Below are 27334 nucleotides of genomic sequence, written 5' to 3' on the forward strand. Positions count from 1 at the left end.
AGTTCCATCCCTCATCTGCTGTGGGAAGCAAACAAACCAGATGGGCAAGATTGAAGAGTAATCCTACCCACACATCATGCGATGCTCACCAGGCATTGGCCAACAGGGTAGGAAGGACAGTTGAGTGGATCCAGCACAGTGCTGGAATATGGGGTGTTGAGAGGATAAAACTCAAAAATGACTGAATTTGAGGTACTCAGATGCTACAGTGAGGAGGCCCACTGAAGTACGGAGATAGGTGTCCTGATCTATCTAACTGGACCACTCTTTGCATGAGGACTTCTAATCAGCTAAATCACCTCAAGCACATTGTCTGTAACTCGTGTAAATTCCAACAATTACCTGTGGCTAAGCATCCTTTCCATTATGCACATTACACAGACTTAACAGCTTACCTCTATCAGAGTATGGAATGCAAAGAGTCTTCAAAAAGGTACTAGACCAGCCAAATTATCTCTGCACACTAACCAGTGATTCACCACCTCTGGTGGATGCCCCTCTTGCAACATATTGGTGAACGCGCGCTCTACATCCACAGCCCTTGCACTGTGCGTAAGCACCCAGTTGTTCTTTCCCTTCTGATTTCAGTTCTTCCCTCAACCCATACTTCTCGCTGGTTTTCTTATTTGCTTTCAATTTTGCTCTCATGGTTTGCTCCCCTCCTCTGGTTATTTCCTCTGCCTGCTCCCCCACTCACCAAATATCTAGTGCTGCTTGGTGAGAGCATGTGTTCCCCCCAAGGAGGCTCTGCGGTGCAGGGACATGTGTTCTTGTAGCTGAGCTACCCGTTGTCAGAGCAGAGATACAGAGTTTGCTTCAGTGAGCTGCTCCCTGTGCCTTGTGTACCTGTATTTGGGAGCCACCGCTGTGGCTCAGCTGTATTAGGGATTGCTGTGGGGGGTGGGGTGGAGTGGAGTAGGGTTGAGGGGAGATAGGTTTCCAGGGGGTGTCAAACCACTTTACCCAAAGCAGCATGTTTGCAATGGGGAAATCAAAGTGGATCCACTTTGCAGCTTTCCTCACTGCTCCTTCTCCTCTCCTCCACTCCCCCAGACAAATCTAGCAAACCCTGGTATGGGAAACCCTGGCTTAATCTCTTCCCTCCATCCTTCAATTCTCTACCTCGGGACCTGCGCTCCATGAGTTTGTTGAAGTGTTGTAACAGAGCGGTCTGCCAGCCAACCAGCCAGCTCCTGTTCAGTGACATGACCTCTTTAAGGAAACAGGTATTCAAGGGAGCAGCAGACAAGCTGGGAATGGGGCTAGATGTTAATCAGGTAGCTACCTCCTTAACATGATAAAATCCAGCTTTTTAGAGGACTGTGGGGTGAGTGGGGCAGTAAAGTCAGGAATGAGGCTAGTCGGCTGTGGAAGCCTGCTTGAATCACAGCCCCGCCCCAGAAAGGAGGGCTGTGCCAAAGAGAAGAAATTTGAGTCGAGGGACAAGGACCAGGAGGAGACCTGTGGGAAAAGCTCTCAAGAAAGGCCAGGGACTGCTCTGGGACTGGCAGAGCTCCCTGGCTCAGAGGGAACTGGAGGGGAACCAGAAATCTGAAGCCTTGTAACAAAGGGGAATTAGAGCTGAAGCTATCTAGTGCCCAGAGACCCATTTTCAATGGAAAAAGACACCCTGCTAGATGGCTTTGTGCAAAGGAAAAGGAAGAATTGGTTGAACCATCACATATGATGGTGGACTCCAGCTCTCAAGTCCAGTAGAGTACGGCTCAGCAATGTTTGGCTGAGAAGGAGAGGAATTCAGCTTGTTATTGGACAGAGCTTTGAAATTTTTGATGCCTTTCAGAATGGCTTCTCTGCAAGAACTGAATGGTGATCAGGGCAGAAAAACCAAACAAAGTACAGGATGAACCTCAATGCAAAAACCAGCCTTTTGGTTGCAGGTCACCAATATCTCACCTGACAACGCTTCACAGAACATAGCTGCAAACAAACTCCTTCTCATTAATGGCCCTTTTAAAATTTTAAGAGCTCCCCCACCCAAAATTTAGAAAAAATAAAATAAAAAGCAAGCAAAGTGAAATTTGGCTCAAGTTCAACAATAATCCATATATATTAGAAGGAACTTCAAATTTAAATAAAACCACTAAAAAGTCAAGCCACGTTCAGGGGCATACCACATATATATCAACATGTCGTGGATGACACTGAATTGTTTCCTGTAATTTGAGTAACAAGAGACATACATAATCACTGTTTCAACGCCTCCTTACGCATTTGTTTTACTCGGAGTCTGGAAATACTTAAGCTAAGCCTATTAAGACCTAAAATAAATGTGCTTGAAAAGAGAAATCTGCATGTAGTACTTCAATTTTTTTTTTTTTTAAAGTGGAGGAATGCGAGCCAACGATATTTGTACAGAGACACAAATACAGTACAGAGGTAGAAGAACTGAATCTGCACCACACTCTACAACCACTGAACTGTCACATGAAGCAACACCTGTCTGGCAATCTCCCCCTGCCCATTTCACCATGACACTTTATACACAACTGAAGCTTAGACAGCTAAACAACACTCTTTGCTTAATATGCGATGCTGACAGCAGTTTCCCCCTTTTGCCGGCACACTGTACCTAAGCTGAGCTTTCACGTTTGTTTCCTTTACCCACGCCATCTGGTCTCAGGCCACCACACCCTGGACTGACAAGCTACTATCCTTGCACTGTCTATACTTGGGCTCCCACCTTTGCTACAGCTGGCGTTACAACAGTGGGAAGCTGGAAGGAAACTGCTACTTTAGTTAAGGCCTGAAAATTAGCGCATTATCTTGAAAGCTTTCTGCTTGGCTTTCCACCCCCTTTTTGTTCTGCGCACTGCTCCAACACAGAGGAAATTGTTCTGCTGACCTGGGGGACATGGAAAACATTTCATGCCAACAACAGCATGTCGGTGCATTGAGAACCCCATCTGTTTCCTTTGAGCATGACTGTCAAACACACTATCCTCCACAGAACGCCGAGATTAGTAAAACATGTACAACATGCGATCTCCACTCAACCTGCAGCCCAGCTGTTCTTTCTCCTCATATTAATGCTTTGTAGTGGACTCTCCTCATATTTAGGACGTGTCCGTGTAAGGGCTCAGATCTTAAATATGTCACAAGAACAAAGTTCAGAAGTGTTTTGGGGAAGTCAGTACATGAAAAGAAAGCTATTTTAGCTTGGTATCTCACACAGAGACAGACACACCCTCCAAGATAACACGCAAACATTTGTGTGTTTCTTTTGATGCTAACAGAGTCAGCCCCAAAATCATGGGAACTAGGTGGTGATTAACCCAGACTGATCATACCAGTAATGATTTATCATCATCATCGGAGGAGGACATCTAACAGTATAAAAGGGAGAGACGAAAGAAAACCCTGCTTAATCTTTTGCAAGAAGGAACAAGAAAGGGGGCATCGTAAGGGGACTCCGGTCAGTGCCTTTCTTCTAGATCAGAGCATCACAGCCGTTACACCTGTATAGTCCTTCTAACGGAAGTATTTCATGGACCTCAGATTTCATATTATGATGGGAGTCACCAGGTGGTGCAGTTACAAGTTCTTGTTGTCACAAGAAGACTGTTCAGCCTTTGAAGAAATGCTGCATGGTTAGCTTTGTGATACGGAGTTGATTTGTGGTGGAGCTGTTGCAAGCAGCAGGAGGGGTTTGCTCTCTGCCTAAATCTCTAGAGCCAATACTTGGTTTTGAGTTGTACTCTGGAAAATGGCCATTGGTGTTTGGGCTGAGATTGCACATAGACTATTGTTATCTTTCTGCAGTTTGTGACCTCCTCTGTTCAAGGACAGATGTATATAGTGTAAAACCGACAAGATGTACTAAGAAAAAAAAATCCCAGACTACTTCTCCAGAAAGAAACTGCCCTGCAAGGCTTGAAATCTTCTACCACTTAGAGAGGCAATGGGATAGTTATTCAAACTGCTATATTAGGATTCATTGTAAAGGAGGGCCTGGATTCTGCAACTTCTTGTACTGCTTGATATCAGCAGAGATCCACATGGGCACAGCAGGTCAATCAGGATCAGGAGCTTATGTTTATTTTATAGTCATACAAATCCCTTGGTATCCATTGGGCAAACCTGCAAGGAAAGCCATAAACCCTTTCTTCATAAGATCTGCATTTACAAGACTGCACATGTAGGAGCAGGCAGTGTCACAGCCCTCTCCTTAGACATGAAAGGTAAAACACACCAACAAAGAACAAAACGGAGTATATGGTCTTTCCTACTTTTGAGGATTGCCTCTGCATTCAGGAGTCAACGGCAAAAGGGAACAAAAAACTGGAAACAGATTTCTTTAAGTTTCCTGTTTTTCCTATTTAGGACCAAGCGTGATGATAGATAAATTGAAGAGGTCACACAAAGCCAGGAGCCACACAGAATTATTAAGCTCATCAAAAACAAGAAAGAGTCAGACCAAATGCCAGAGGCACATTTATTTATGCAAGAACAGATTAAGGGCAAAAAAAGAGACAGACAATCCACTATGGTGACAAGTGTGACGGGAATTATCATTTCCAGTAATCACTGCAGATTCAGAGCCCGCTAGTACACATCAGCACAGGGTTTTCACTGATTATTAACTGTGTAGGGGGAACCTTTAGGACATGCCCTTTCAGGTCCAGTGAGCTGAGCTGACAAAAGGAGACTTCGTGTGGTTAACCACATGAAAAAAAAGTCTCTCTCATGGAACTACTTAGCGGATGAAGAAGTGACCTTTCAACTATAGCATCATGGGATTCAAGTTCAGCATGACACTGGAAATTAAAGTCTGGCATTTCTGGCGAGCAGCTTAGGTCCATTAACTGTTCACTGTAATGTGTTATCTGTTTAGTTTTACAAGTAATGCCCACTCAGTTCTTGAATTAGAACTAAACACTCATATTCCATGTCGTATACACAGTATAGCATTTCACCCCATTACTGAAATGCATCCACCTTTGCAGTGGTATGTAAAGTTAAACTAGGTTGTGTAGGTTTCCCAGGGCCAGCCTTGGAAAACGGCACCCTGGGAGAACTTTTATTTTGGGGTCCCCGCCCCATCACCACGGGGTCCCTGGGCTTCCCCCCCTCCATTACCTCTGAGCCCCACTGCCTCCCCCAGTGTTTAAACTTGTATTGAAAGGAGATGCCAGAGGCTAGAGTTCAGCCCCTGCACAAATTAAGCACTGGCAGGGCGGCCTGTCACTGGCGGGTGCTGGCCGGGCATCCAGCTCTGAAGGCAACACCGCTGCCAGGAGTAGCGCAGAAGTAAAGGTGGTATGGTATACGGTGTATTGCCACCTTCCTGCGCTGCTGCTGTGGCTTGTGGTGCCTGGTGCTCGGCATGTGGCTCCAGGCAGGCTTCGTGCTGTCACAAGGGGGCTGAATCTTGCCAGAGCCCACAGCCCTCCTGCAGCCCTCTGGCCACTCCTGGCTCACCCAGGGCGCCATTTCAGATTTGGCGGGGAGGAAGGAAACTTTCACCATGATTCCAGGGACTACTTAGGCACTGAAAACTTGAAGGTTTTTGCAGAGAACTTAGGAATTAGCGGACAGGAGCACTGTATCTATTTGTTATATAAAGAAAGAAATTACATACACATACACAAGAAATTACATATATACATACACATACACACACACACATACACATACACATACACACACAAATTCCAATGAAAGCCATGTTTAAAGTTTATATGTAAATTTAGAACAATTAGGAGATTATACAGCAAAATATTCCCAATCCCAAGCATCGAGATATCAGTTCTGGAGCTTTAACACAGATACCAGAAAGACACATTTGATATGTTGTACACTATCTTTAGTAGAGATAAATAAAAATAAATAAAATGTGCTTACCTTCTCTAACAGACACACTGTTACTGCCATTACCTACTTTATTTTAGTCAATTGTTTTTCACTAAAAACATAATTTTAACATATGTGATTAAGGTTCTTCTTCTCTTTTATTAAGAAAGGGAATTTATTTTTCTAATTATTTTGGCATTTATGCTAACCGATCACAAACATGTATGTGATTCACAAACATTTGACTCCATCATTGCTATTGGTATCATAGTTGGAACTGCATTTATTTTCAAGCAAATTTTAAAGTTATTTTACAGATACAACTAAAAATAAAATTTGAAAATAAGCGACCTTCATCTTCCCAGTGTCTAAAGTTATATGTTAGCTAATGTTTTTAAACTGGCACTGCTAAGGTTAGTACACACTTAAGTTGCATTCTGGGAAGATACTATTATTTGATTGTACCACAATAATGAATTACAAAGCACAATATGATAAAAGCAATAATGATAATTACTCCAGCCAGGACAGGTTAGGCATTTTAGAACTCACTACTCAAAGAATTAAATGTCAGCATAAGAGAGACATAAAATTATGAAATGCACAGACCAGTCAAAACTGAAAATAAATGCACTTTGAAAGAATAAAATTAGAGAATATATGTGCATTGCAGGAAGTACCAACAAGCAACAACAACAACAGAAGTATGTGTCGGGGGGGAGCGTGAAAGAGACTGTGTGAGCTTAGGGAGTGTATGAGAGACCGCATGCTGCCCCTTTAAGAGAAGGCACTCACCAGTCTGAAGGAAAAGCTCCTTCAGACACAGCAGCAGCCACCACCAGCAGCTCCATCCCTTTCTTGGTGAGTCCTGTCCCCACCCCTGCGGACATGCAGTTCATTGGGGGGGGGGGGGAACAGGGGACACCCTGACATCAGCAGCACCCCGCTCCCCCACCCACAGCAGACAGGAAGCTCCAAGGAGCAGCTGCAGGCCCGGCTCCAAGGCAGCGGGCAGGAGCCACAGGGCTGCAGATGCCAGCAGAGCAGCAGCGGGAGGGGCACCCCTGCTCCAGACGTGCCCCATTTATAACAGCGCCCCCAGCCTTGGCCCAGTTTGCCCCTATGTAAGGCCAGCCCTGAGGTTTCCTCTCAAGTAGCTAAAACTAATTACAGGAGGAGTTTAGGTAAACAGGATGCAGGTACCCAAGCTGCTAACTTTATGAAGATGTTCCAGATTAGGGTGACCAGATGTCCCGATTTTAAAGGGACAGTCCCGATTTTGGGGTCTTTTTCTTATATAGGCTCCTATTACCACTACCCCCACCACCCTCTGTCCCGCTTTTTCACACTTACTGTCTGGTCACCCCACTCCACATTCTCCTCTGAAGGAGATCCATTCCAACAGAACAGTGGCCTGGTATGCCAGGGGTTCTCAACCTTTTTCTTTCTGAGCCCACCCCCCTGCATGTAATAAAAATTCCATGGCCCACCTGTGCCATAACAACTCTTTTTCTCAATATAAAAACAAGGGGGTAGCAAGCAGGGCAAAGCTAAGTTGCTCAGGCTTCAGCTTCAGCCCCAGGTTGCAGGGCTCAGGGCTTCTGCTTTCTGCCCTGAGCCCGCCACAAGTCTAATGCAGGCCCTGCTTAGTGGCCCCCCTGAAACCTGCTTGCAGCCCCCCAGGGGGCCCCAGACTCCTGGTCGAGAACCACTGCTGTACGCTATGTAGCAGGCACTGGTTCAGTAGTGACTCAGAGGGAAGCACATCACCACCATCAGTTCCTGTAGTACACTCCACTTTCCTTTGGAGATCCCCATCCAAGTACTGACCAGACTGCAGTACTAGACTGCAGACTGACTGGCCCTTCTTAGGCCTGGTCTACACTACGGGGTTAGGTCGAATTTAGCCATGTTAGGTAGATTTAAAAATGACTGCGTCCACACAACCAGCCCCATTCTGTCGACCTAAAGGGCTCTTAAAATCAACTTCTATACTCCTCCCTGACGAGGGGAGTAGCGCTAAAATCGACCTTGCTGGGTCGAATTTGGGGTAGTGCAGATGCAAATTGATGGTATTGGCCTCCAGGAGCTATCCCAGAGTGCTCCATTGTGACTGCTCTGGACAGCACTTTGAACTCCGATGTACTAGCCAGGTACACAGGAAAAGCCCCGGGAACTTTTGAATTTCATTTCCTGTTTGGTCAGCATGGTGAACTCAGCAGCACAGGTGACCATGCAGTCCCCCCAGAATCGTAGAGCGTAGAATGTTTCTACGCTTCCCCTATCATCTCCATCCCTGAGGTTATTGCAGATTAGAAGGCGGAAAAAAAAAAAAAAAAAAACGCACTCGCAATGACATGTTTTCTGAGCTCATGCAGTCCTCCCGCACTGACAGGGCACAGTCTAATGCATGGAGGCATTCAGTGGCAGAGGCCAGGAAAGAAGTGAGTGCGAAGAGCGGAGGCAGGACACGATGCTGAGGCTAATGGGGAAGCAAACAGACATGATGGAGCTGTAGGAAAGCCAACAAGAGCTCAGCCCCCTGCTGCATCCACTGTATAACTGCCCACCCTCCTCCCCATGTTCCATAGCCTCCTCACCCAGATGCCCAAGAACGCCGGGGGGTGGGGGGGGGGGTGGAAAGGCTCCAGGCACCCAGCCACTCCACTCCAGAGGATGATCCAAGCAACAGAAGGCTGTCATTCAAACAGTTTGATTTTTAGTGTGGCTACAATAAGCAATGTGGCCTTGTCCTTCCCTCCTCCCCCACCCCACCCAGTCTACCTTGTCCGTTATCTCTCTCTCTCTCTTTTTTTTTTTTAACTTAATAAAGAAAGAATGCATGGTTTCAAAACAATAGTTACTTTATTTTGAAGGTGGGAGGGTGGTTGGCTTACAGGGAATTAAAATCAACAAAGGGGGTGGGTTTGCATCAAGGAGAAACACACACAACTGTCACACCGAAGTCTGGCCAGTCATGAAACTGGTTTTCAAAACCTCTCTGATGTGCAGTGCGCCTTGCTGTGCTCTAATCACCCTGGTGTCTGGCTGCTCAAAATCGGACGCCAGGCGATTTGCCTCAACCTCCCACCCCGCCATAAACGTCTCCCCCTTACTCTCACAGATATTATGGAACACACAGCAAGCAGCAAGAACAGTGGGAATGTTGGTTGCGCTGCGATCTGACCTAGTCAGCAAACAGCACCAGCGAGCTTTTAAATGTCCAAAGGCACATTCTACCACCATTCTGCACTTGCTCAGCCTACAGTTGAACTGCTCCTTACTAGTGTCCAGGCTTCATGAGCCATGGGAGCAAGGGGTAGGCTGGGGTAGGCGCGACCGCACGGTGCTGCCAGCTGGGAGAGCAGCCTGAGGCAGAAGCCTCCAGCTCGCATGATATTCCAGGCAGGACTGAATCTCCGTGAGATGAAACTTAAAAAAGAGAATGACCTGGAGTCTCTGGCTACCATTTGGTGCTCTAAGAGGAGGATAGCCATGTCTGTCCAGGTGCCCCGATCAATCTCGCCGAGGTCTGCCAGGAGCTGCCAGGAGCACCCAGGAGACATACGATAGCTATCAATCCTACTGCACCATCTGCCGCAAAGGCAAGGAGCTGCTGCTGTGTAGCAATGCAGTACCGCATCTGCCAGCAGCACCCAGGAGATGTACAGTGATGGTAAGCTGAGCGGGCTCCATGCTTGCCATGGTATGGTGTCTGCACAGTAATCCAGGAAAAAAGGCGCAAAAAGACTGTCTGCCATTGCTTTCACGGGGGGGGGACACGACTGAGGTGACCGCATTGTTTTCAAGTTTTGATTTAAAGGTGCAGGATCAATACTACTGTAGACGGAGGGTAATATTTTTCAAAAATATGGAAATAACTTAAGTGCCTAAGTCACCATGGGATTTATGTGCTCATGGAAATTTTAAGATGAAATTTTATCTCTGTAAAATAAGTACAGTGGAAGCATCAGAAACGTCTCTACACTGCCTGACCTAGGTGCATTCATACCGAGTGAGAGAAACTCCTCAGAGGCACGACAATTCAGTGTCACTGTTCATTCAGTCCTTGACCTCTGCTAAAACACCTACACAGATGCAGGTTTTGATAATGGCTTTTGGTGATACAAAATCCTGTCCATTGGGAACAGGGCCCCATCTCACAGTCATTAATAATTTTCCATTACAACTGTCTGACCTGATTTAGTTCTGAACTAGCAACTTAAAGGACTATCGATCCCACTAGCAGCCTCCCAAGCTAGCCAGTCCCTAAAGAGTGAACAAAGGAGGCAGCTCACTGCTACCCTGGAATCAGTCAGGACTAGGAACAGTCTTTCCCCAGTAAGCGGAGTCTTCACAACCATCAGCTTCGTCGCTGCTCAAAGTGCTAGGCTACTGGAGCCCAAGCCCCTTCCCAGTGACACAGCCAGGAACGCTCACTGGCTTTCACTCTGCAGGGGGTGCCGTGGAAAAGGAGCTTTTGCTCAGGGTGGTGGCAAAGAGTTCTAACACAGCTTGTCAGCATGTTTCAAAGCTGCTTACAAGCAGCAGAAAGTAGAGACAGCCAAAATAGGGGAGAGAGGTTCTTAAGAGGAAAAGAAGGATGATCCATAAGCATACTACACTTTGTTACAAAAACTGTTCTGCATGAGTTTTGTAGGTTACTAAGAAAGTTAATTTGTTCAAAGGGACAGAAAAGCAAGGAGGACAGCGAGGTTTTCTAGGTTAATGGTTTCCTTAATATTCCTGCTGGATTCTTTGCCCCTCTAAACATAGCACAGAGAAAAAAAATACAGATCCAGCTGGATCATCAGGAGCAGGTTCAAGAAACAGTTCTCTTGCCTCTCAATAGTTTTCGTTTTGGAACATATAAAGGGACACTGGACCCTTGCTGGTTATAACATTTAAACACTTATTTAAATCTGGAAAAATTAAATCCCTTCCAATAATGTAGGCAGTTAGGAAGCAGAGTAGTAGTATTTGAGTCATTCAAAAATGTGGTTGTAAAAAAATCCAATGTGTAAATGCCTACTACTGATATACAATGCCTAGTACAAATATGCCTCACTGCGCATCCCTGCGCATCCACTTTCAGTGGCAGCTGTGTAGTGTGTCTATTAAACTGTATTTCCTTCCGAATTTTGTTGAAGGTTAGCAGAGAGCCTGGAATCAGCGACAGCAGAACCTCGAGCTGCTGTATGCATCTGCCCCTCTCTAGTGTTCCCCATCACTACAGCAAGAGCTAATCTGAATTTGTGAGGACTCCTAGAAGCAAGTAGGAATGTGTTAGGAGTGATGTCTAGTGTTTCATTATGATCTGTATGCTGCATCACTTTCCATCAGTAAGAGAATGGAAATTGTAGCCATACAGAACAGGCAAAAGATAAAAAACCTAATTGTGAGGAGGAAGTAAATCCCTTGTTTTGATTGTTGGGAAAAAGGAAAAATAAATATTGTAGGAAGGTTCTCTAATATTGGACCTTCATTAGGGTGGATTATTTGATAGATAAACCTTTCCCATTATCTGTTTTAAATGGACAGCATATTTGTTGGAGCTATTTCACCATCTTAATAAAAAGGGAAAAATGATCAGGTTTTGGGTTCCTCTTTCATCGCTAGTACTTCAAAAAAAAAAAAAAAAAAAAAAAAAGGGTCACGTCACTGTTGCCAAGATGTCCATACATTTGGGGGGGAAGAGAGGGGGAAAAAAAAAGGCAGAACAGTTGGGGGTGGAAGGACAACAGAAGTAGATTATTTTCTCCTTATTCTTATGTGGGTGTGAGTTATGCATAGATATTTTAAAATGGACTCATGGCATTGCAGTTGCAATTCCTTAATTCAAGCTGCAAGACTTTCCATCATAGCCAATTTTTTAATGATATTTAGTTAGATTTCTAGCTGTAACACTAGACCTTTGTAATTTTTTTTAAAGAGTATCTTGTGAACATCAATAAAGTAGTATTTTATAACACTTGTAAACTTAAAAATAAATCCTGGGTAACTGTAAAAAATCAAATCCACTCAAATCTTTTGCCAATGCAGAATAAGACAAGACTTTTACATATGGTTACTTGAAAGTTTTGTTAAAGGATCAAACACAAACAAACAAACAAAAAACAACAAAGATAGTTTCAAAAAAGTACCCAGTTCAGTAAGGCAGCCTCAGTGCACAAATATTGATTATAGACTTACATTAGTAATCTAGTTTGGTAACTGGCTCTTAATTTCCTCCCTCACTTAACATTTTAATTGGACCCATAACTGCTAGTAGTAAGAATGTAAACAAGAGTCCCAACTCTCCATATGGAAACACAAAATCCTTTCAGGGAGAAGGAGGAGAGAAGCAGCCCTGTCCTAGCTTTACTCTTCTGTTCTACCCAGTCACTAGAACAGAGGTATACCCTGAGCTATGCCAACCACAAAATCCAAAACTGATTGACTGTTTTGTCTCTATGCCCGACAAGCCGCAAAGACAATGTTCTGTCTTCTAGTGCTTAAAGACAATGATTATGTATTCCTTGTCTTTTCCACAAGACCGGTAGAGCAAGGAAACTCACTGCAGTTTGTTGCCAGGTTTAAGACGAATGAAGTTATACTGATATCCAGCTCCCAACAGAGCTGAATGGTGCAAGGATTACTCGCCTTGACAAACAAAGCAACCTCCTGCTGAGTCACATGAAGACTTCGGATGAGAATTACTGTTGGTCTGGTGGCATATCTTAGCTGCTTAATTGTTATAGTAACCCCACACCTACCATCCCTGTCACGACTAAGGAAAAGGTGTTTCAGGGGGGCGGGGGAGGCTTTTTTGGAAACATGTTGTTTTAAAACATGTATAGACAAGGCAAATTGTATTATAACATGTTAGCTGGTAAAGTGAGTCCTAGTGAGCATAAGGCACCAACTTCCACTGTTCCTGGTGGGTGCTCGACCCCACCCCCCACATCTGGCCCCGCCCCTGCACTGCTCTGGCCCCACCCCCTTCTACACTGTTTTGGGGAAGGGGTAGGGCAAAAAAAATTGGTCAACTCTAGAACAGTCCTATTGCTCTCACCCTGAAGCTTTCTGTGAGAGCTCTTCTCAGCCACCTTGCTAGTATCCAATTCCACTGCTCTACTCTCAGCCTCAAGTACACAGCACAAAGTTATTAGAAATGACCATACCAGATGATGCGTGGGGCCCAAGTAGCAAGGTACCTTTGTCTCAGACAGTGCCAGAGACAGCAATTCTAGCATCTTCCTCTTGAGTAGAGGTCGGTTATTGAATGAACCTGCCCAGAGGGGGAAGTTTCACATGTTGTTAGTCTGCTCGTGCTCTGAATCATGAAGTTTTTAATTCCTACTTATTTTTTAATCCTATCTGTTGCAACATTGGGTGCTCTCACTATCCGCAAAAAAAGAAAACACTAATTCTACAAAGCGCTTTGCCTCAATGATCATTTGTGGCAATGTGGTGCTACAAACTTATGCCATATAAAAATAGTGTTTTTTTGTATCAGTTCTAAGTTTGTTGCCTTTCAATTTGATTAACCATTTCCCTGTTCTCGTATGAGAACAGATCGATGGAAGCACTCAATTTATCTTCTCTTACCTCTATCCTATCCCTTCAAATTGCGAGAGAGCCCTTTTGAAATCTCCACAAAGCTCAGTTCAGAAGCAGAATCTGAAGTAATTCAAGAGTAAAAAAACCTATCAGCTGCTGCTCTAGTATCAGGACTACAGGGTCCTTCATCACCCCATTAGGACCCTAACAATGCTCATCAAGGGAAATCACTCCTGTTTGCTCACTGCTCTGAAGCAGATCCATTTCAACTGCTAAAGCCATTAAGCTACTGACACTGGTGGAGTTCTTAAATGTATGGGGGTCACTCAGACTTCTGGAGGAACCACTGGCAGGACAAGCGATATTTCTCCCCTTAAACAGTTCCAATTACACCTCATCTGCCCAGCCACTCAGTAAGCTAAATAACGCACTGGGTAGCTGGTTGTACATTTTACTTTGAAGCAGCAAGCAAAATTAAAGTCCTGTTGTCTAACATACGGGGTTTGACAACCAACAATCCCTAGCAATGATGATCTGCTTAAAACATGAAAGACTTTCAAAAGCCCACCACCAGTACTGTAGTCAGTCCTGGATTTATTTCCCATTAGATTTCTTACGTTATGAATCTGGGGATCATGCTAGCAAGATCATTTAAAAATAAAATAGTGCTAAATACAGGAATTTGCTGTCAGGCACATTACAATGGCTAACATCGCAGAGGGTATGCGATAGCTTTTGTTGCAAGGCAGAGACAGCAGTTTAACACATTTTTCACTGTATATTGTTGGGGCAATGGAGTATTTTGAACAGTGTGTTAAATCAAGCCAATAATCCTGGACCTAGCCGAAAGCCTACTGAAGTCGTCAGAAGATGCTCATGGACTTCAACTGAATTTGGATCAGGCCCCTAACCAACACTGATGTTGGATAGTAGCTCTAACCACTAAGTGAGGAAAACAACCAGTCATCTTTAGTGGATCAGTTTATCATTAGACCGGAGTGTTTTAAAAAAAATAAAATAAATAAAATTTGAAATCTCTCTCAACTTTACAAAAAACAAAAATAAATATGTATATATAAACAAAAATACAAATTGGTTTCTAACAATATGGTTTCACACATTAAGTACAAGTAGTTTTTCAGGTTCTTACAAAAATCCAAAACTGTATTGGAACCATTATCTTTCAGCCAACTAGAATCATTAACTTAAAAAATAAAGCCTCCTAGTGTCAAGTTATGAAGTTATCTGAAGAGTCATCCAGTCATACTGCATCTCTGCAAACACACAGCAGCTGTGTCTTTGCAGCATTTCTCTTCGAAGGCTCCCTTGGGGCCCATTTCCCTGAAATCCATAGGGACTTGCGGCTGTTTGTTCTGATAGGATCTTCCTTGAATTTTTCCAGTGTCATTGCTTGCTCTCCCTGTGGGGAGTCTTTATAGGATGGATCAGAATTTGTTAACATTCTCCTCTCTCCATTTCTCCGCACATCAACTGAGAGTGCAGCTCAGGGTGTACTCTTCGAGAGGAGTGGGACAAGTAAATGGTGGTTTTACAGAGAGCTGAAAGAAGTCTTATTAATTGATGCCAATGCTCGGTACCTGGCACCATAACATTACTTGGAGAGGCTTCCATTACCCACACTTGCTGCCTTTTCAGCCCTTCCCAAAGGCAATGCCTCTGGGGACAAACAATGTGTCTAGTTCCCAGCCAGGACAGTGGGAATGGGTGGAGTGCACATGGAGATGAAAGACAAAAAGGATACTGCCCCAGCAACCAGTATATCAAGCAAGAAGGGGACATCCCATTTTGTCTCAGACATTTCACAGTGTCTCTGGCGTTTCTAAGGCACCTATCACCAGGCCAAATAACCTTATAGTTTAAAAGCTAAAATTACCAAGTGGGAAGATGATGAAATGTATCATGCTCCATACTTAAGGCTGTATGATAAGCCATTTGCCCCCACATATGATTCTTGACTCTCCTGTGCATATTGCTACTGAGCAACTCTCACCTCTTTTGTCTGCTTAATGGGGTCTCAAGTGTATGTCAACCAGGCTATTTCACAACAGTTACATAGGTTTACTGCTCTTTTCCTGCCTTATTACATGGGCCAGGTTCCCTCACAGAGTTTCCGGAAGTCTTCTGTTGGAGGGAGCTTTCAGGGGAATGGGCGGGTTTGGGCCCTGGAACCCAAGATCCAGGCTGGATTTGAGATCTCTGCTGAAAGTCGGGCCCATCTACCCAAAGGTCCTGAGTCGTCAAACTGGCTGTAGGACATCCTGCTCTAGCACAGCTCCAATTCAGCTGTGACGCCAGGGACTCCCTCACGCAGGGATGGGCAAACTTTTTGGCCCAAGGGCCACATCTGTGTATAGAAATTGTATGGTGGGCCATGAATGCTCACGAAATTGGGGTTGGAGTCTGGGAGGGGGTGAAGGCTCTGGCTGGGGTTGCAGGCTTTGGGGTGATGCCAGAAATGAGGAGTTCAGGGTGCGAGAGGGAGCTCTGGGCTGGGGTCAAGGGGTTCGGAGGGCGGGAAGGGGATCAGGGCTGGGTTAAGGGGTTGGGGCACAGGAGGGGCTCAGGGGTGCAGGCTCCGGGCGGCACTTACCTCAAGCGGCTCCCAGTCGCAGCAGCAGGTCCCGTCTGGCTCCTACGCAGAGGTGCAGCCAAGCGGCACTGCTGCACGTTGCCCCATCCGCTGCCTTACAGATCCCATTGGCTGTGGTTCCAAGCCAATGGAAGCTGTGGGGGGCGGCGCTTGGGGCAGGGGTAGCATGCGGAGCAAAGCCCCCGGCTGCCCCTACATGTAGGAGCCCAGAAGGGGGACATGCCGCTGCTTCTAGGAGCCACATGGAACGGACCCTGACCCTGCTTCCCGGCTGGAACGCCAGAGCAGGAGAAGCCCCAGACCCCACTCCCCAGCAGGAGCTCAAGGGCCAGATTAAAACTGCCCATGGGCCAGATCTGGCCCTCAGATCATAGTTTGTCCACCCCACCTTAGCGCCTCTCTTCTTAAGGGGGTCCCTTAGTACAAAGGGGCTCTGTAGGAAAGTTAATTCAACCTGAAACTGAGATTGGAGCTGGAGGTAGGCTATTTGCATGCCACCCAGTCCTCCCCACATGACCCCTCCCTGAAAAGCGTTTTGTGCTAGCATAGGAACAGAAAGGGGGACTGCTACAGAGGCAGCTGTTCCCCCATCGCACCCAGGTCTCCTTTACGTATGGATAAGGCTACGTTTTAGTCACAGGTATTTTTAGTAAAAGTCACAGACAGGTCACGGGCAGTACACAAAAATTCATGGCCCTTGACCTGCTCATGACTTTTCCTAAAAATACCCATGACTAAAACCTGAGGAGGGACGGGCTGCCCGGGGGCCCCACAGGTGCTGGGGGAGGGCGGCGCCCTGAGGAAACGCGGTTGGTGGGGCCAGAAGGCTCCCTACCTGGCTCCATGCTCCCCCACAGCAGCAGCAGAGTTTAGGTGTGGGAGGGGGCAGGGGCACAGAGTAAGTGAGGCAGGCTCTGGGCAGTGCTTACCTAGGGGGCTCCCCAGAAGTGGCGACATCCCCCTCGCTCAGCTGCTAGGTGGCAGTGTAGCCAGGTAGCTCTGTGTGCTGCCTCCACCCTGGGCACCACCGCCACAGCTCCCATTGGCTGCCTCACCCGGTCTTGTGCCCCAACTCCCTCCCATACCCAAACTCTTCTGCCCCAGCAGTGGCCAGTGCGCCTGGTGCAGGGGCTGCCTGAGCTGCCTCTGAGTCAGGCACACTGGCTGCTGCAAAAGCCACAGAATCCGTGACTTCTGTGACAAACTCGCAGCCTTACGTATGGCTCACTGGGATCGGGAGAGATCTGGCCACCAGTTCTGAGTCTCACACACCCACATAATCACAAGTACCTCCACTGAAGTCAATGGAATTACTCTGGATTTCCACTAGTTTAACAGCAGAATTAGGCCCAAGGTGCACTGAATTTACTGTGTTTTCATAGTGTCTTGATTAAACAGATCATCCTGCACTCCCATGTTTATTTTATGCACTGTTTGTTCCAAGGATATATTTAGTGGGTGAATGATGTGGTAGTTGTCACTGCATTTCCTGTTTAGCATTTCTAATTGTAATTTCTTTGGTTAAAGAAATCAGTGTATATTGCAACATCCCTAGCTACAGCTGCCTGCCAAGACATCCATTCAATCCCTGTGCCCCACTGAAAAAGTCAGGGAACAGTTAGAGTGAGGCACTGGATTTATAACAGAGCAAGTCCATAACTGCAGCTTCTTATTTACGGCATTATGTTAAATTTTAGGCGGCTGCCATTAGAGTAACAATGCAGCTTGTTCTTGTTTGAATATATACTATATCAGCCAACTGTACCAAGCTATTTGCAGGGGCTGGTGTGTGGGCATGCGTATGTGGAAGACATAGTAACAAAACCTCATTTGAAAGCAATGTCCATTGTATTAATTTTTTTCTATGTTTGATCAAATGGAAGGGTAATATTTTTTAGAACAATTGAATAGTAATTGATGCACTTTTAAAAGAAGTTTTTACAGTGTCAACAAGATTGGTCTCTGCCTGACTTTGTAGCTTTATTCATTTTTATTGTATTCAAAAGTGAAACACAAACTACAGTATTTGGGATTTCAAATCACCCACACAATAGAGAAAGCTCTTATCTCTCACACATACCTCCTTTCAGGTATCTTTCTAGGGCAGAATAAGAGTTTATTTACTCTGCAATAACTGATGTCAAACATCTAAAACTCCCTGCATTGTTATATGGTTGAGCTTTAGAGATATGTCTGACAATTATTGCTGAGTAAATAGACTCTTGAGACCAGATCCTCAGTTAGCAAAAAACAGCATCAAGCCACTGAAGTCAAGAGAGCTACATTGATTTACACCATCCTGAGGACCTGATTCTAATGCTTTCAGAAGGTAAGTCAAAAGAGAATTGATCAAGTTGTGTATTTGTAACAGTTTTCCAGTTTAAAACCTGCACTTGTATTAGTCAAGTACAAATCTTTTGTGGGTTGCTACAAAAAATCATACTAGTATCAATGCTCAAGATAAGACTCGTCTAGGAGCCTAGTGAACTAGAAGCAGGACTGGTACTGTCTGCCAGAATACATTACCCAAAGCCCTTTCTGTACTACTGTTCAAATCTTGAGTCCAATCCTGCATTCCGAATGCACCCCAAACTCCCTGTGACATGAGTGGGACCTTCAGCATGCCAAGAATGCTGACTGGGTGCCTTATTAGAAAGAATCTTTCTTGTTAACAAGGTGCTGACACTTGTTTCCCTGGTCAGGGACGAGCTATGTTAGCATGAGTTTGTAAAGTGACTGTAGAGCAAGTTGAGGGGGTGGAAAAGAATGAGCTGACGTAGCCTCAGCAGCCAAGTGAGAAGACTAACAATTACAACATATTTGTTTTTTTAATCTGACCTTATTCTTGCATTGAATTCTCATGGAAATCTAGTAGAGCTTGAAACTAGAATATTAGAAATATGAAGTCCCTCTGCCCACACAAATAATTAAATTGTTTTCATGTATTAAACATCCACTTGTCAGGGGAATGGGGATAGCGGAGTTGTAAATGAGGAAAACAGATAAACACAAAAGAAAAAGCTGTGTGTCACTGATATAGGTATTAAACTTTTCACTTGGCTAGAAAAGGAAGGATGCTGAGCTTCTAATGAATTAGGAAATCCAATTTGCTGTCATATGTCCCCCACCACCACCACTTCAGACTAATATTTCCTTCTCAGGCCTCAACCGAACAAACTTCTATCTCCCAGTCAATTAAGGAGAAGTAGTAGTGATCAGCACCAAGGGGAGTCCTGATGTGGAAAAGCTGAAGTGTGGGCCCTACACTGTTAGTGCAAAAGGGGAAGAAAAAGGACGGCCCCACTGCTCCCTCCTCCCCTCCCCCACCCCCCAGATCAAGTTTGGGTCCTGAGCTGGGAGTGCTGAAGGAGCAGAAGGATGGAGGGGTTCTGCACTGCACTGCGGGCCTCCATCCAAAAAAGCAGCATTGCTCTAAAGATAAGCAGATCCAGCCACTCCTCAGACAGAGCGAGGAAAGGCCACCAAAAGCAGGGTGTGAAAGATAGTAAGAGATAATTGAGGTAACCAAGAAAACACCAAAAAGGGACCTGATGACAGTCTTCAGATACTTAAAGGCTGTTAAGAAGAGCGCAGCGATCAATTGTTCAAGTCCACTGAAGGTAGGACAAGAAGTAATGGGCTTCATCTGCAGCAAGGGAAATTTAGGTGACATATTAGGAAAAGTTTAACCATAATTATCATTAAGCTCTGGAAGAGGCTTCCAAGGGAGGTTGTGGAATCCTGCCACTGGAGGTTTTTTAAGAATAGGCTGGACAAACACATGTCAGGGATGGTCTAGGTATCATCCTTGGTCCTGCCTCAGCACAGGGGGCTGGATTAGAGGACTTCTCAGGGTCCCTTCCAAGCCTAAATTTCTATGATTCTAGGATTAAGAGGTGGTGTCAAGAACAGTAAAAAGACATTTCAGAAGATGCCTTAAGTATTGGCTGACATAGGGTTTCTCAAGGCTCTATCCTGGGGGAAAAAAAAAAGATAAACTGCTCACTTGCACACAAGCAAGTAGTAAGTTTCCACAAATACCAAATATCTATTATTTTATGATTAAAATATCAATATTTTACGGTTAAAATCCCTCTGTATTACAGTCTCATGTATGAAAAGGCTAAGCCAGAGTTCTCTGTGCTCACCTTAGCTTCAGTGAAAATGCACACAGTGCAAACTTTCAGGTGTGGCTAAATGGTAAGAGCTTATAGTCAGTTTCACTGTTTCCCCTCCAGAGTCAATTTCCTGTTTCCCCTGCAGAGTCAATTTCCTCTTTTGTTAAGTGTGGCTCTTTCACACAACAGGGGAGAGAAACACATTTAAACAAGAAAGTGCAACCGTAAAGCTACCAAAACTGGCAGAGGACTCAGAAGCAGGTGTAGAAACTGAAACGACTTTTAATTCTTTACCAACTACACTTCCGGTTGATGGTGTCCCTTCAATAAAAGCACCCGCTCACATCCCTTTGGAAGAGACAATTGACTAAGACAGGGGTGGCCAACCTGAGCCTGAGAAGGACACACAATATAACAACGTACATTGCCAAAGAGCCACAGTAATATATCAGCAGCCCCCCGCCTCCCCATCAGCTCCTCCACCCTGCTCCCAGCAAAAAGAAAAGGAGTACTTGTGGCACCTTAGAGACTAACCAATTTATTTGAGCATAAGCTTTCGTGAGCTACAGCCCACTTCATCGGATGCAGTGAATCCGATGAAGTAAGCTGTAGCTCACGAAAGCTTATGCTCAAATAAATTGGTTAGTCTCTAAGGTGCCACAAGTACTCCTTTTCTTTTTGCGAATACAGACTAACACGGCTGTTACTCTGAAACCTGCTCCCAGCGACTCCCACCCACCGGCAGCCCCCCCAATCAGCGCCTCCCCCTCCTTCTCCGCACCTCCTGATCAGCTGTTTCATGGTGTGCAAGAGGCCGGGGGGGCAAGGGGAGGGAGAAAGGGGGAGGAGTGAGGGCACTGCAGGCTCAGGGGAGGCGGTGGGAAGAGGGGGGAGTGGGGGCAGGGCCTGGGGCAGAGCCAGGGGTTGAGCAGTGAGCACCCCCCGGCACATTGGAAAGTTGACGCCTGTAGCTCCAGCCCCGGAGTCGGTGCCTATACAAGGAGCTGCATATTAAACTTCTGAAGAGCCGCATGTGGCTCCGGAGCCACAGGTTGGCCACCCCTGGGACTAAGAGGTTAGCACAGCCGGAGACTTTGCTTTTACACTGAAGAGGAGAAGTTGAGGCATCATTTTCCCCACTTGACTACTTTTTTGATTAATAAATCACAGGAGCAGTGATGCCCTACAGATCTACTGATGCAATGACCAAGTTCAGTTAAACACAGTGCTTTCAGCAGCATATATCTAAGCTAAGCACGGACTGCTGCTCTTTGAACAGGACTGATCTAGAGATGTGTGAATAAACTTGAACTGACACAGGCATGACAAAGCCACAGAAGTGGTTTCTTATGACTTGGCCCACCAGTGGTGTTCACATGACCGCACAGATCTAACAGCCTAGGAACCAAATGTGCATTGTAGAAGGAAGATGTAACAGATCTCCCGTCCAGCTTCAGTGATGGGGGGGAATAGGAGGGGGGAGGGAGGGTAGGCAACAATCAAGAGCTTTCGCACTCATCCCTTCCCCACACACTCTTATTTTACACATGTATGAACTGAAGAAACCGCTCTGGGCTTGCCACTGCTTGGCTTCTAGTGTATTTATTTACATCCATGTGAGTGAGTGTAAGTGAATATACAAGATCCTAGGTAGTGGAGAATCTGGCCCAGAGTGACCTGAAGTCACAGAGCAAGTCAGCGACAAAGCCAGCAACAAGTCACAGAAGTTTTGACTTCCAACCCTGTGCTCTACACTACTACCTGCAATTAAACTATGCGGGAGGAGGGTGGCAGTCTGTTAAACTATTAAATTGCCAGATCTGAGCAAACAATGAAATCGTGTTGCAGCTCACAACATTTAAAGCAAGATTTAAAACTGAAGTAGAGAAGAAGGGTTGAAGTCATACTGCTCTTGAGTTACTGGCAAAAACTGAATCTTTAAAGAACTGCTTTGATTTCAGTTATGCAATTCTCTTGTTTTCAGTAAAATACTGAAAACTTCAGTATTTTTAATATTCATTTCCCCATCAAAAAAACTTGGATGAATAAAGTGCTGTGTCACATTAGACTAATCTTACTCAAACATATGAAAACCACTGAGAATAACCCTGACATCATCCCGATGTTTACGCATCTCTGCGTCCAACTTGCTTGACCTCTAGTAAGAGGTTAGTAAAAACACCACATCTGAAGACACACAGCAGATCACCTTAATTCAGTGATCTGCCCTTAAAGCCACGCCTACATACTAAGCAAGCCTCCAATTAGTGTCAGAACTCAATCTTTCCAAAAGAGATAGATGTGCACGTGCCCCTGTTCAATAAGGGCATGAAACAGTCGGCTACAGCTAAGTCTTGAAGACATATCTGAAGATGAAGACCTAGGCATGGTACAACATTTGGGTTTCCTTTTAAATCACAGGAGAGTGATACAAGTAGTACATTGGCACAAGATTCTGTGCCACACCCCCAAGACGTGCAATACTAAACTCGCAGCCCAGGGAGAGAGAGACGGCTAAGGGGACTTTTAAACCATCTTTGCACCCTCCCATTCCTGTGATGTTCTGGGTGCTAGAGAAGCCCCTGGTGTAACTTTGAGGAGACAGACCCCCCCCCCCCCCCCCCAGGCCTGACTAAGGTTACAGCCGTCTTCCCAGACTGCCCTATGGGCCACAGTGCTGTGGTCTTTCCCCCAGCATGCTCCTCCCACCTCTGACCTTCCCACATACCATGGCTTTTGAGGGGGAGGCTGCCTTATGGCCATCTCCACCATTCCTGTGCCTGGAGAAGTCATGTAGGGGAGACTTTAGGGTCCTTGTACACTACTCTAACCCTTTTATACCACCCAGCAGGGCGGAGTGTCTCACCCTTGGTGCGTGTACATCCCCATCTTAGTCTGTTTTAGATCTCTGAGATTACAAGAACCTCTGGCGTAGGGATCGTTTCCTCTATGTATGTGCAGCCCCCATCCCTCCGCGGCCATTGGGCACTACTGCAATGTGATTACTAGCACTAATAAAGGATTGGATAACCCAGGGCTCTGAAGACTTAATAAATGTGAAGATTTTACCTTGTCTTTGTATAAAAACCCTGAGCAGCGGGTTTGCACTCGAAACAGCCTTGAAGAAGTTATCATCATTATTAATAGGAAGAAGGTCCCCATGAACATCAGCATATCCAATCATCACCTCCATGCTGGATATGTGGTGGATGTGAAGAATGAGCTTGTAGAAGTCTTCAAACTTTCCCGGCTTGTAACGATCCAGAGAGAATCTTCGGAATTCTGCCCCAAACTACAAGGGGAAACAGAAAGGACGTGAGTGGACAATACTACAATTAAATAATCAGGTTGTGCAATTTAATAGAGCATTTGTTGTTTTCCTCTCCCCTACACTGAACATGGCTGGACTGTGTCCTTCCAAGTCTACAGTTCCCAGATTATACTCTTGCAACTGGATTTGTATTATGCTAGAACAGACTTCTTTGTAAAAATGTTATCCCTATTACAAATCAATGCTTGTTTACAAGCTTCTTAAAAGAGTCAGTTTAAAAAAATGTTACTTTTTGTAAAAAATAATACATTTCCACTAGAGCTAATAAAGCAAGATTCCACTAGAACTGACATTTAAGTTCAACTGTTCAACAGCAGTGTCTCTGGTGTCCCTAAAATTACTCTTCTCAAACCAAAGTAGAGAAACATTCTTCACATCCAACTTCAAAAATAGCTAGTTAGCTGTTTGAAGTCATTTAAAAAAATCCTTGACATTTCCCCATCAACAGCACAATGAATTTAAAAAACAAACAAACAAACCCCACACAAGACGTTTAGAGGTATGTGTTGTACAGAGTACAGTCTTTCATTAAAAAGGGACATCATCAATTTCTACATGCTCTATAGCAGGGGTTCTCATACTGGGGGTTGGGACCCCACATGGGGTTGTGAGGTTATTACATCACGGGTCACAAGCTGTCAGCCTCCACCCCAAACCCCGCTTTGCCTCTAGCATTTATAATGGTGTTAATACATAAAAGTGTTTTTAATTTATTGCGGGGGGCGGGGGGGAGTTGCACTCAGAGGCTTGCTGTGTGAAAGGGGTCACCAGTACAAAACTTTGAGAACCACTGCACTATAGTTTCTTGGTATTCAAGTCCCAGGAGTAAAAGTTCTTCAGATTCCAAGTGAGTCGTTACAGGGTTTTGAATTCTGCCACTCCATTAAATCAATTTTTATGGCTGGCTAAAGAGCTACAATTTTTGTGGGACATACAAAGTTTCACATGTTCTCACCCTGATCCACGGCAGCAGTTGAAAGGAATACTGTTAAATTAAGTTTGACCCAAAACAATTGTATAAAGAACAGCTGTTATAAGACTTAAGGCCCCAGCAGAAAATTTTCCACACTTGCTTCCTAAATACCAATGAAAACAACCCTTACACAAATAAATACTCCCCGGCAACATCAGAAACGAAGACATTGTTAAGAACATAAAAGGGGAACTGACCAAACAGAAGTGAAACTAGTCTCACTGATTGTGGAAACTGGACATCCAATATACTTTCACTTTTATGTATCTATGGGGTTGTTACATAGTTTAAAACATTTTAAGCAGGATTCTTACCCTTGTACCTGCACATTGGGTAAAGGGGCCAGAGTGGCATAAAGGGGTTTTAAAAGTCATATCCAGCAGGCAAAAATTCCGCAGAGCCTGAACTGCAGACTGCCTTTGGAGGACTCCTCACAAGCCCCCGTGTAGAGGGTGTCCTCTGGCAGGAAGGGCCTGGCCACAGCATGAGGCTATTCCAGTCAGTTTTACTGCCTCTGGGCAGCTGGTTACAGGCTGCTATAACTTAGTTCTGTAGGACTGCATAAGTTACACTGGCAGCCATTCTAGCTCTTGAACCAGTTCAGGATTGGGAAGGCACAAGGGAGGCTTAAAATTGGACTAAAAATTCTGCACAAAGATATCAATCTCTAGAATTCTAAATGAGGATTTTCCACTGCATTTTATGTGGGGGGGAGGGGAAAGGGTTGTGGTTTTTTTTTTTGTTTTTTTTTTTTTTTTTTTAAGAGTAATTTCTGTAGAGCTTGATTGGTTTCATCACTATTAAAATTCTATTGGATTTTTCCACAAGGATTTAGATACCAGCAGAGTGGTATTGCATTCAATATTTAGAGAGAGGCCAAATGGATGTCCTGGTATAGAAGACAACCTAACCTGAAGCTGTAAGCATGAATGATCACTTCAGCCCCACTTGCAGATTCATCCCTTCTCTGCCACCCCAAGAAATATCTGACAGAGCCCTAAGGATTTACCCTCATCTTCCCTCCCGTTGCCCGCTAGGCCCACTGAAACCAGACTCTCTCTTTGTAATATAGGTTGATCAGTAAAGCTGGCCAGAGGACAATTCCAAAGTTTCCAAGTGTTTCTGTTCCCCACTGGAACAAACCCAAAACTTTTCCAATGTTTCTGCATAAGCAGAATTGTGTCAAAATGTCGGGTTTCAGATCAAAACCTGAGCTTTTCAATTGGGGAAGGAGGGTGTGAGCACGTATGTAGCCTGGTGGGGAGGGCACCGCCTGGGATGTGGGAGATCCACATTCAAATCCCTGCTCTGCCTGACTGAGCAGAGATCTTCATCCCTGATCACTCTGGATCAGACAGAACAGAGACTGAACCTGGTCTCCTACTATCCAGGCCAGTGCCCTAACCACTAAGTTAAGGAGAGAGATTTCAACAGAGTTTTTGTCAACATGGCTTCTTGAAACATTTTGGCTTCACCAAAACAGCACAGTTCAACTAGACTTCAGTTTCAAAAAATTAAAGTGTGTCTCCAGGCTTCTAAGGGAGTATGGTAAAACAGACACTCAAGAAAGCATCTGCCCATTTTAGTTCTGTAGGCATTAAAAAGAGCCTCAACCCTGAACTTCGGGGGAAGTTTTGATCTGCACTCAAACTCAGGCCCATCTCTAATAAGTCAAGGTTTTTCAGTCAAGTTTCTTTTTGACTATTACTGTCAACCAGAATCAATCACAGTCAATCAGTACAGGCTCAAAAAACACCCATTAAAGCAGGGGTCTCAAACTCAATTTACCTTAGTGCCAGTGCCAGTCCTCAAATACTCCCAGCTGGCCAATAACGTCACTGAAGATGGTGTTCACGCCACCTCCCAGCCTGTTTCCCACCCTTTTCCCCTCGCTCCCTTGGCCTCATGCCGCCCCCCGCTGACTCTGTCCGGGGACTAGTGATGGTTTCTCTGTCCCTCTCCCCCAGCCAAGAGGAGCTGTGGGAAGCAGCGCCTGCAGCAGACAGCCGGCAGCCTGGGTCGCTCCTCCACAACAGCAGGGATAGGGGACCGCTTCCAGGGAGCTGAGCTGCCCAGGGTGAATGACACATTGCAGAGCGCAACCCCTGGGAGGGTCCCAGGAGCAGCAGCAGGATGGAGCAACGTTGGGGGGAAGGGCACGTGAATCTCTCCTGCGGGCTCCCTTCCGGCCCCCACTTCGGCCGGTAGCCACGAGGGCCGGATGAAAGAACTTTAAAAAGTTTCCGTTGGCCGCAGTGGGGAGGTTCTCGGGCCGCAGATGGCCCGCAGGCCAGGACTTTGAGACCCCTGCAATAAAGGGTCCTCCCCTACCCCACACACAATTTGTTCTTCAAAATCCAAGAATTCTGTTTAATTAAATGAAGTTCCTGGTTAAGACAACTTGCTCTGTACAAGTCACTCCAACCCAAATGTCTTTGTTCTATAGTTAAGACAGCCCAATGATAACATTAGCGCAGGTCGAAATAATATTGTTGATCCTGAAGCAGGGGAAAATAACAACTGTGGTTGGGACTGTGCTCCTAAAATTACTTAAGTGCTTTTGAAAAATCCTGTCCTTTGATCACGGCCTAGCCCCAATGCTAATTTAAATGCTTATTTAGTCCAAAAAACAACAACAAATTAAGCTGCTTGTTTAGAATATGAACAGCTAGGTCTAGTTTAGATTTCAATTCAGACTACCCATCCAAATGCACAAAAATGCAAAACAAAGTAGACCCAATTTCAATGGAGTCAAAAATGCTGTTCAAACTTTCCAAGTCTGAGCGGCATGTTACTTCCACTGATGCGTAGTTTAAAATGTTACTCATTCTAATGCACGTTAATACAAATGAGTACATGGCAGTGTTTTTAGTGGAAAGAAGCTGATTGCACATTCTTTTCTGCTAGATTCAGATGAGTATTACATGCCACCAGTTTAGGTGGAACTG

At 45.1% G+C, this 27334-nt stretch overlaps 1 protein-coding gene across 1 annotated transcript in view; it reads right to left on the reverse strand.

Annotated features, from left to right (window-relative positions):
• The window catches only part of PARD6G (par-6 family cell polarity regulator gamma), a 104518-nt gene that overhangs the window by 58355 nt on the left and 18829 nt on the right, over positions 1 to 27334 (reverse strand). The window contains exon 2 of the mRNA XM_007060392.4: positions 23152 to 23374. Coding sequence (XP_007060454.1) covers positions 23152 to 23374 — 223 coding nt within the window. The remainder of the gene's footprint in view (positions 1 to 23151; positions 23375 to 27334) is intronic.

This window comes from Chelonia mydas, chromosome 2, assembly GCF_015237465.2.
Source record: "Chelonia mydas isolate rCheMyd1 chromosome 2, rCheMyd1.pri.v2, whole genome shotgun sequence".
Classification (NCBI taxonomy): domain Eukaryota; kingdom Metazoa; phylum Chordata; order Testudines; family Cheloniidae; genus Chelonia; species Chelonia mydas.